Source organism: Gobio gobio (assembly GCF_949357685.1).
Source record: "Gobio gobio genome assembly, chromosome: 4".
NCBI classification, from domain to species: domain Eukaryota; kingdom Metazoa; phylum Chordata; class Actinopteri; order Cypriniformes; family Gobionidae; genus Gobio; species Gobio gobio.
Genome location: NC_137100.1, coordinates 41,359,956 through 41,371,095, shown reverse-complemented (window position 1 = coordinate 41,371,095; position 11,140 = coordinate 41,359,956). Strand labels below are relative to the sequence as shown.

Here is an 11,140-nt window from a genome sequence, read left to right as displayed (position 1 = left end):
AGAATATTTTAATTAAGGGACTTAGATATCGATGCGCAAGCTATTTAATCATTTAAAAAAAAGGTTTAACCTTTTGACAAACATAAACCTCTTCCAACTTTATTTCGCGAAATGTGATAACTACCGAAATGAATACAAGTGGTGCCGTGGCGCTCAGGGCCGTATCGAAGTACTGATTGGCTGATTCGGTGTCAATCATTACCTCCCTCTATGACGTAGAAAGACTTCCTCTTCGCTTCTTCCATCGACTGTTGTTCTTAAAATGGCGCCGCTGGACCTGGATAAGTATGTTGAAATTGCGAGGCAGTGCAAATATCTTCCTGAGAACGACTTAAAGGTGACTATTCTCTGTAATTTAGCTTTTTCTTAGAACGTTAAACATATTAGTTGTTGGTATATTTATAAAGTAATGTAGATCGTGGTAAAGGCCGGTAAAATAGTGTGTCAGTGCAAAGCAGTCGCTGCGTATGAATCTAATCGGTTAGCCTGTGATCCGTGATTTACTTCATACATATGATCAGAAACATGTTATACTGCCCCAAAAACAGTTAACGTTACTCATAATCAAGTTGTGTAACCGACTATTTCTTGTGGACACCTTGGGTGGCTAATTCTGTTGCTATCAAGCGAACTCATTTGAAACGCCCATCTCATAGTTAATCTTATTTCATGATTTTTGCGTTTTCATAAACCGTTTTCCATTCCCCTGTCTTAAAATAGAGCTCTTGTACGGACAACAAGGCTTCTGACCATAACGCAATGCATTCCATAACAGTAACGTTATCGCCCAAGCCACTAATGTGCAATTTTAAAAAATGCGACCTGAAAAGGCTCGGTTTTGACCTCCTTATGAATTTACGTGACCTTTAGTCTGTAATCTGCTGCTTTTGCTGTCATCATTTGTGATGCCATTCATTTTACAAGCTTGTACAAACCTGCTGTCTTCTATTGCTTTGACAGAGATTGTGTGACTATGTATGTGACCTCCTGCTTGAAGAATCAAATGTACAGCCAGTATCCACTCCAGTCACTGTATGCGGGGACATTCATGGACAGGTGCGAGCCGGCCCTATTAATTCATCTGTTATGTGCAGATCTTGTGATGACCTTCTTTTTTTGCCATAACATGCTGCATATTGACCCTAAACTAGGGCTTCCCAATCCTGTTCCTGGAGATCTACCTACCTGCAGAGTTCAGATCCATCCTTGACCAAACACGCCTGTCTGTAATTATCAAGTGCTCCAGATGATCTTAATTGGCTGCTTCAGTTGTGTTTGATAAGGGTCGGAGCTGAATTTGGCAGGAAGGTAGATTTCCAGAAACCGGATTGGGCACCCCTTAACTAAACCTTTTCTTTGTCTTTAGTTTTATGACCTTTGTGAACTCTTCAGAACTGGGGGCCAAGTACCAGACACAAACTACATTTTCATGGTATTGTATCTCTAAAGATGCGTATTGTATTGCAATTCATATTTGGTAACTCATTGGAAATGTCGTCTTTTCCTCTAAGCATTTATTGAAGAGATCTTGGTATGTTCTTTCCTCTAGGGAGACTTTGTTGACCGAGGATACTACAGCTTAGAAACATTCACATATTTGCTAGCACTTAAAGCAAAGTGGCCTGACCGCATCACACTGTTGCGTGGCAATCACGAGAGCAGGCAGATCACACAAGTTTATGGCTTTTATGGTGAGACTGCAGAAATCAAATTCATGCCTATCATGATGAACTTATTGTATTGAGATTTTTGTTGTACATTAATTTTAGGTTTTCATTTTCTGTCTTTCTGTCTATAGATGAGTGCCAAACTAAATATGGAAATGCTAATGCCTGGCGATACTGCACTAAAGTATTTGACATGCTGACTGTTGCTGCCGTAAGTGTTAAGATTTTTCAAGATTTTACATACACCATTTCAGCGCCCCCCCCCCCCCCCCCCCTTTTTTTTTAAGTGGCACTGGTTTCTGGAAGTATTTTTTTTCCCCAGAGGAATTAAAGATCAATACACTAATTACTAGGGCTGGTCCGAATACCATTTTTTGAGCTTCGAAGCTTTGGTAGTTATCAGCACAGAATATTTGGAAGGAGGGGGCTGAACATATTCTTCTCTCTAAGAAAGGCAGGAATTTCGAGATGTACTAATATACTAGAGATACAAAACACACAGGTCTGTTACGTCCCAGTAAAATCTCACGTTTGATTTTTAACAAGCTCCTATATTTCGCAGTAGATTCAGTTAGATTGATAATTATGGGTAATAGGCTTGCTGCGATACCGATACCCACCACCCCGACCGTTGTTTAGATAATTTTTTTTTTTATAGTAATAAAATAATTACGTTCAGTTAGAGAACAAACTACAAATAAAAACTGATTGTGTCTGCTTAATACAGCGTGAGCCGAACGAGAGTCGCAGCACAAACTAGCAGCGGGAGTCAGATTTCATTTATCATGAGAGCGAGGAGCAGACTGACAAGATGACGGTGGACGATTTGGTTTTAAAGCTAAATGTAAAAACGCCTATTTAAGTGAGTTTGTCATTGTACTGCCTTGTTGTTGTGTTTTTCATTAATAATAATAGGCTAATGAACCCACCATTCAAGCAACCCGCCCCTGAATTGGCGCTAATTCTAAACCGAAAGTAAAATGCGCTTGGCTGCACTGTCATTCACGGTGCGTGTCCACTGGCACGTTTTCAGTTCATTTCTATGAAATCTCAACTTCCATAGGAATTCATTGAAAACACTTGCTTAACTCTGCTCCGTTATGAATGCCCGAGTGGCTGTGCGCATTTTACTTTCGGTTTAGAATTAGCAATTTAAAAGCCCCCGTCGGTGATACCGGTATTAGCGGTGCTGCCACACGTCGATTAACCCGGTGGGAAAATGTCCTCACCGTCACATCCGTTACAGGTAAAAAGGCTAATACAATTTGTTTCTATTATTCTATTTTCCACAATGTCAAACCAATGCAGCTTTACCCAAAATACAAGCTCAGGCATACGTTTCTGTCCATACAAGCTCATGCAGTTGTACACTCTAGACCGAGATTACTCCAGTTGCAGGGAACACTTTAGTAGTCTAAGAAGAAACAAATTAATTTTACGTATAACGTGGTTGGGTTCCTTCAACTGTCCATTCTATTAAAAACGGCTAGGCTATATAAGATAATTGTAAAAAAAAGAGTAGGGCTGGGTAAAAAAATATTGATTTCTCGATTTTAGGGCTGGACGATATGGCCAAAATTTATATCACGATATATTTCGATCGATACGATATAATTCCGATATGGATCTGATCTATATAAAAGCCCACAACGGATGTCTGTACTTACAAACTTCTGAAAAATGACTTTGCCAAGTCTATGAAACCTCCTATAAAACTTAATATTTTAGAAATAAAAATGGTACAAATAAATTAATGTTCACCTTTTACTTGTAGTAAGCCTTCCTACGAAAAAGGTGAAATCACCATCAAATAAACAAGACTCTCACTCACTTTAGTAATATGATTATCTTTAACTTTAATATAATCAGCCTACGTTATAGTTTATTCTTAATTTATATTATAACAAAAGCGCTTCAGCCAGGATAAAGAATATGAAAAGTGCTCCGATTAGCTGAAAACAGAATCTTCATCTTCTTACTCTCAGAATATTCTATCGGGTGGAACTGCTTCGGATGGTGGAACCGATTTGATATGTTCCGCTGCTGGTCGGCACCAGGGATGTAAATCAGACTGTTCATCACGATTCCTAACCACAGTCACTCCAGTTGATGGTGACGTCACGTGCATACCCTCAATACAGAGCGGCACAAAGCACTTATGCGCATCCCGTGTACAGAATGATGCGCTTGAAGCAACACAGGGTCACAGCGTGCAGCGCCTAAGCATTTTCTTTTAACAGTTTTAAATTTCAGTCATGGCGCTCTATTCTCCTTATATGCAAAACCATAGACCTTTATCTTCTGAAGCACAAAAAATAAATAAAAGACCCAATTCAGTGGCCTATTTGTGCTCTATTGAGATGAGTGCGCGCTGCTTTTTGCAAGGCTTTAAACACTAGCAAATGATAAGCTTTTGTGAAGCACTGTCCGAGCGCCTTTCACAAGCTCCGAAAGGTAATTTAAACGAGAATGAACGCGTTGGCTATAATACATAAACTGACATTGTGTGAAAATGTGGAGAGTGTTAAAACAAATGTGCCTCTTAAATATATAAATAGCCTACATGTACTGATTTTTAACACTTGGCATCGATGCATCGTATTGTTAGACATTAGATCGATGTATTGTTGCACCACTGTCCGGCACATTTTGCAGCACATTGAAACCTGAAGTTTAATATCAGATCTTAGATAGCCAAACCACTTCCACGCCACTGAATTAGTCTTTCCTTTTTTCTGCTTTCTCCTTACTTGTGGAAGCTCGTTCAGTCACGTTTGTATTGCGGTCAGGGGTACTCATTTTGTAACTAAAACTTGCCGCATTGGATCTTACTGTTGGATCCTACTACTGCTTAGCACTGGCTGCGTTTCTGTGGTGTACGTCATCAAGCAAGTCGCCAATCGTGTTCTGCTCTTTCTGACGGCTGCACCCTGAACGTCAAATGACAAATGTTGTCATTTATATATCAGAAATGTGTTTAAAAAGTAATATACCCGTTATTGAGAAAAATTAAATTATATTGCGATATATGTTGATATTGAATTATTGTCCAGCCCTACTCGATTTTAATTGATTCTTATTTTCACCAACCGATATTGTTTCTTAAATCCCAAGAATCGATTAGTCATCCTGTTTTCAGTTGATGAATGAACGAAACATTGTATCGCGCATCCAATAAATCGCAACAATCTTTGTGCTTTGTTACTGTTGATATGAAACCAATTAATGTTTGATTAACATTAATGACTTTGCAGCAGGTATTTATGGGTTGCTATCACTTTAAGACTGAATGCACAGATCCAATATGATACACATCCGATTTCATTCTTAATTCTTTACGTTCACTTAAGACATAACCGAGAACACTTGCAGAGACTGGTTTTATGACAATTTTGTGTGCATTTGTCAGTTCAAGCGCACAGAGCTGCAAAAGATGAAGCAATAGTGCACGGCAAACTAATCTGTGTGTGCGCCCCCATCGGTGTGTGCTGCTGTGCTTACAGATAAGTGCGCGAGTACCGAATCAATGGTGATACTTGGCTATTATTCTTGAAAAAAACACTTGCATGCCGAATCGATCCGTTTAACTAACATAGAGCGGAAAATTGAGTGGAGTGTCATGCCGCATATTGATAGCGGCTAGTGCTAGAGTGAAACCTGAAAGCTAAACACTAAGGGGTGGGGTGGCATATTTTTCAGCTCATGTTTTCAGCTATTTTTCTCTTTAGGAAAATTTTCGGCGCCTGAAATTTCGTTGCATCCCTAATATATACACATGCATGCATTAAAAAAATGAATAATTTTGAGAGCGTAGAGAGATCATCGCAATTACCTCATTCACAGTGCTTCGTGGGAGTGGGTGGAGTTAAAGAGCTTTTTGGTCAGGTCCCCATTCTGATTGGTGTAATTTTCTGTATAGCATCGTGGGTAATGTAGTTTTTCTCCAGGAATGCCGCTTTTAAACACAATAATTTTTAAAAATAAGCTCAAATAATGTGGGCTGACAACTTCAGCAGTAGCAAATACCATGTATTATTAACCCCGTAGTTTATAAGTTATTGTTCAAAATCAATTTCCCTATGAGTTTTTACTTCTGAATCCCAGCTGTTGCTCTCTAAAGTCATTTTAAAAATGTGTAGGCTTTAAATAAGCCTTAGCTTATTTTACCTACTTGTACTACTTATAGCAAATTAAACCGTTACTCAAGACAATTTCTTAAATTGCACCTTTCCTAAATTAATACAGTTGTTTCAAGTATTTCATATAAATTTGTCCTATATTTATCACCGTATTTTTGAAAATTTCTTTTAATTTGCAAAGTGAACTACACATTCTTATTTCAAAGTATTTGTCCTTGTCCTTTATATATTTTTTAAATATAATGTTTCCCTAAGTTTACTGACACTGTCATTTCAAACAGCCTTTGAATACATTTGGAAGTAAATTATGATATTTATAAATTTTCTGTGCAATTTTGAAATAAACCAGATCACCAAATATTAAAGAATATATTTTGATCTTTGTTTGGTTGGTAGTAGAGTCAATTTACAATACTTATCAATCTCATCTGTAGCATATACATTGTATTTATGTTGGTTTTATGTGTCCCCCATACCTCCACACAGTAATGCTTTTTAGTTTTATATAATATTGCAATTGTTCTAGACAATTGTATTCATTTATGCCTGTAATATATAATGGTGTAGCTAGTACTCAAAATCAGCTAAATGTTTACTTGAGATTTGTTTACTATACATTTAAGGCTTCAAAAAAAGTATTGGATTTGAAAATGAATTTTGCACTTTTTTAACTGTCTACAAGACTGTTTTGCATGCATTTTCCTTCTGCTGTACTTTATTGTGCTGTTTTGATTTCTCCCACAGTTGATAGATGAGCAAATCCTTTGTGTACATGGTGGCCTTTCACCTGACATTAAAACTCTGGACCAGATACGCACCATTGAACGCAATCAGGAAATCCCTCACAAGGGAGCATTTTGCGATCTTGTCTGGTCTGATCCAGAGGATGTAGACACCTGGGCTATCAGCCCAAGGGGTGCTGGTTGGCTGTTTGGTGCTAAGGTTACCAATGAGGTAAGAGCATTCTCTAAGTGCACTGTCTGCTTTAAGTTCTTTTAAGACTCAATTCCTATGTGTATACAGAACACTGGCCTGAGACATTTCTCTGCAATTACCAGTTGAAAGTGCTAATTATTTATGTTGATTAGTTTTGCATTATACTGAAATGGTAAAATCTTCTAAGAAATGGCTCTTGCGTGGCTGTCACTCGCTGAGTTATGAAATGGAGATGTAGTCATTGGCATCTCCATATACTTTACTAGGGCAGTAGAGTTACACAAAAATATCTCCTAGTAAAGCAAAAACTAGAATAAGTAATTTCAAATCAGCTCAAAGGTAACTCTGTTCTGTTTTGTAGCCTTGATTTTTCTTTGATCTGAAATATTAATTTGATAGTTAAATTAGCGGTTAACTAAAATGGTTTTATAAATTTATTGACTGTTTTATAAATGTCTGACATGCTAGTAAAAGAAGAAAAAAAGTTCAGTATATGTACCTGTTTGAGCAGAACCTGATTTTTTTTTTTTTTTTTTTAAATCTTTCCATTTAAAGTTTGTTCACATCAACAACTTGAAGCTGATTTGCCGTGCACATCAGTTGGTTCACGAGGGCTACAAATTCATGTTTGACGAGAAGCTGGTAACCGTCTGGTCGGCCCCAAACTACTGCTACCGCTGTGGTAACATAGCCTCCATCATGGTCTTCAAAGACGTGAACACACGGGAGCCCAAGTTGTTCCGGGCCGTTCCTGACTCGGAAAGGGTCATACCACCGAGAACGACAACACCTTACTTCCTCTGAGGTTTTCATTGTCGCCTGGGTCCAGACTTCTCCTTTTCATTGCTCTGTCAAGCGCTCTTTTATTGTCTTTAATTTCTCTGTTGCATTTTTTTTTTTAAACAAATATTTTTGTAAAGATTGAATTGCTCTCCAAAGTAACAGTAAACTATGGTCAGGATTCTGAACCCTGTTGAAGTTGGTCATTATTTGGTCAGTATAATATTGTTAATGATGTCGTGTGACTGTAATTAAGTGGACATCTTCATGCTATTCTCAAAGCCACTCTTCTGACAGGGCTTTAAATCTAGACCTAACTGTCATTGACCATTTAATGACAAGCTCATGGTGTAACAACATGCCTGATCAGAACAACGTTTGTTTCCCCGAGAGTACAGATTAGAAAGAGTCACTGAAACAACCGTGGTGGTCAATCCAAGACAAAGACACTGTTCTTTTTCGTAGCTTTCAAGTGTACAAAAAGGTTGAGGTGATGATCAGACAACAGGACAAAGAAGGTTGTGATTTATTTTGTACATTTAATATAATTGTTTTGATTTAATCATCTTTTTCTCAGATTTGTTGTATTTTATTATTGTAGAAAACATCAGCCCATTTACCAATTAAATATTGAAAATAAACTCCTTTATTATTAAGTTACATTTCTGGTGTGGTCTCCTAATTCATTGAAGCATGACAAATGTCTTGCATACAAGATACATTTTAAAGGCACTACTGTACGACACCGTTGGGCGGCACACGTCCCTTTTAAATCCAACGGGCAGTACCGTAGAGGGCAGTACTACGTAAGTCCCGCCTCTATTTGTAAATTGTAGCCTGATTGACAACACAGCCAACCAATGGAATGTGTCGAACGTCACTAACGGACTGGTGGGGAACTAACAAGCAAGTTACTTTGAGCGGGTTGCCACAACATAGTCAATGAAGATTCAACTGGCCAGACTGAACCGTCGACTGCAGTAGATGGCGAATGGCAGATACTCCCTGCTCTTCCCTGGGAGGGTGATTTGAATGAGCTGGATGTAAACGACGGCGCGCCACCGCACTGGATGTCTAGATTTGTGTCGATTCACAGGAGCGCGCTAACGTACCTGGAAACGCTGTTCTTGAGGAGCTGAAACGGAAGATAGCTGCTATAAACTACACCAGTGCTCAGGTTGGGTCTCCAATCAGTGACTTTTTGACAGATATCGCTCGGCGGTTTACGCCTTAGGTAAAAGACAAACACGGCAGAAGTTAACACATCTTAGTGGACTACGATAGTCAAGCGCCAGTCAGTCAGACACACAATAACTAAAATCTGAATTTTATTCCGTAGTCAAAGTGCAGTATATTTATAGAAAAGCTATACGTATGTCATCCCCATACATGTGTGTGTGTGTGTGTATATATATATATATATATAACGTTATATATATACATACATTAAAAACCATCAATAACACCACGTCAACTCCATTCAGTCTTCAGCGCAACATAATTTAGGTTGCCAGGAAACCGCAGTCACAGCATCTGCTAAAACCACAATTTTGTCAAATCTGATGGTCATTTTGAGGACAAAAACGCCGCTGTTCCCCGAGCGTTATAAAATCATGTTAACACAGCTCTGTCGCCTCTATTGCCTTTACACGATCCAACCTACAGTTTCATCTTTGACAGAGTCACACAGAGTTGTCGTGAATTACCGCATTCTGATCTAAGAGAGACAGCCGTCGCGCGAGAGGTAAGTCATTATAGATATGAGACGGGCTTTGTGCTCTTGAGGAAATGCATAGATATGCCGGTGTGAAGAGTCATAGAAATGACCGTGGTTGTTCTTCACACTGGTTATTGATGTAAGACAACAGTGATCAATCAGTCAGCCCGCGTTCCTGCTCAATGAACTGTTACGCAGAGACGCACGCTGCCGAACGCTTCACGTTTAGTTGTGATTCTCACCCTTTGTCTATTGTTCCCTTTAGTCCACCCAGATATTCAAGCTGGGAGTGATATTGTGAATGGAACACGAGCCAATAAGCATCTCTGTATTATTATTGAATGAAGACGGTTGAAAAATCATTGGCTGTCGCAAGAATCACAGTGTGTGCAGCCCGGGTTCGTTCTGTCCTGCAACAGCACAGGTTTGAATTTTGCAGAGCGCTCGCTGTCTGCTCCGTTTATTGTTCGCGTTAAGGCTGCATCGGCCGTGCGTGCATAATCGGACTGTATTGTGTATTATTGTGTAGCGAGCTTATTATGGCCGTGCTATTAATATGTATTGAACTTCAAATTAGGTCCTGTGATAATTATGCGGGAATAAATGACATCATTTGACCGGAACCGAGATAAAAAGGCACATTTGTTGCAGACAAGCATATTTTCTTAGCATCAGCTCTCACACACATCATCTGTAAAAGAGCCACCAGGTTGCTTAGCTGAAATGACGTCATACAGACTGGCTTGTTATGGAAGAATGAGCTCGTGGACGAGAATTCTTCTGTTACTATAGGCTCTAGTGTGCGAGCATTTTCCTGTTTGTTTAGTTATGGACAATTATGGGTGTAGTTTATCTGAAAATGAACATTTCATTTAAAATCCATTATAAACCCAATTTAGAGTTTAGTTTTTTGGTGCGCCTTATTTAGTCACCATGAAATTAAAATGGGCAATTCTTAATTATGAATGGAATTTTGCAGTATTTATTATAAACGATTTATCTCTACACACCATTATTATTATTATTATTATTATTATTTAAATCATGTACACTCTTAATCTTGAATCAAATCATCTTCCCCTCCTCCTTGCAGTGACTCTCATGATGTGTTTACTAGCGAAAGGGCAGGACAACCTGTCAGTCACATGAGATCAGAGCAATAGCAAACCATGATCCAATCAATTCCCTTATGGAGTATGGACAAAATTAAGTCCCACCCGTTTCACTTGGATATACATCGCAATAGGGAAGAAAAGACAATTGCAACTTCTGTTTCATGTCGACTTCCAACAGTTAATATCAACACGGCTGTGTTTCAAGTACCACAGGTCATGCTGATATTCAGTACAACAGCAGAATTGTGAGCTTGATATTTCTAAGTCTGTGTGAAATCAAAATGGACCCCATTTACGTTGCTAGTGCACATTACTAGCCTTGTGATGTACCACTTGGATCAACTAATAGTCTGCTGCGATTTTTAGATTATTATAATTTTTTTCTTAGTGAAAATAGATCCAAAACAATAAGCTTTTTGTGTCACAAAACAATGCACATCATAAATGCATAAGTGAGTGGAAAGGAGCGGAATGACTGAGATTTTCCCTCGCATGCTCAAAAAGTTCCACAGGTTTCCATTTCCCGCTCTCCTCGCACAAGTAGTGAGAGAAACCCTGCTCTTAGTGATCATAGTCTATTTGGTCATCCAATCAAATTTTTGTACTGGAAATTACTGTTGCATAAAGCAAAATGACAGTTCCTCTAGCTTAGAAATAACCGTTTCCTGAGTTATATAGGACACCTGTCCTATTTTCTTCTGCATACTTCTTACCTCATTCCTTTGTGGATCTGAATACCATTAGAGAGCCTTGGGCTCTTTGGCCACCATGTCCACCATGTATTCA

At 38.7% G+C, this 11,140-nt stretch overlaps 2 protein-coding genes across 2 annotated transcripts in view; both read left to right on the top strand.

Moving 5' to 3' along the window:
* The first annotated feature begins 225 nt into the window (after positions 1 to 225).
* ppp6c (protein phosphatase 6, catalytic subunit) lies at positions 226 to 8,184 on the top strand. The gene is made up of 7 exons (XM_079813939.1): positions 226 to 337; positions 961 to 1,056; positions 1,367 to 1,432; positions 1,550 to 1,691; positions 1,799 to 1,878; positions 6,551 to 6,760; positions 7,298 to 8,184. Exons 1-7 carry the CDS (start codon positions 263 to 265, stop codon positions 7,544 to 7,546), a joined length of 918 nt encoding a protein of 305 aa, XP_079670065.1. The 5' UTR covers positions 226 to 262; the 3' UTR covers positions 7,547 to 8,184.
* A 251-nt stretch (positions 8,185 to 8,435) lies between these two features.
* Positions 8,436 to 11,140, top strand: part of scai (suppressor of cancer cell invasion) — a 53,322-nt gene continuing 50,617 nt past the window's right edge. Inside the window, exon 1 of the mRNA XM_079814384.1 lies at positions 8,436 to 8,699. The gene's annotated coding sequence lies outside the window, so the exon portion shown is untranslated. The remainder of the gene's footprint in view (positions 8,700 to 11,140) is intronic.

What these genes read in the sequence shown, in the direction of transcription:
- ppp6c (XM_079813939.1), top strand. Translation starts at nt 263, where the DNA reads ATGGCGCCGCTGGACCTGGATAAGTATGTTGAAATTGCGAGGCAGTGC. An exon ending in ACAAGTTTATGGCTTTTATG is followed by an intron (nt 1,692 to 1,798) that starts GTGAGACTGCAG and finishes TTCTGTCTATAG; the next exon opens with ATGAGTGCCAAACTAAATAT. An exon ending in GTGCTAAGGTTACCAATGAG is followed by an intron (nt 6,761 to 7,297) that starts GTAAGAGCATTC and finishes TTCCATTTAAAG; the next exon opens with TTTGTTCACATCAACAACTT.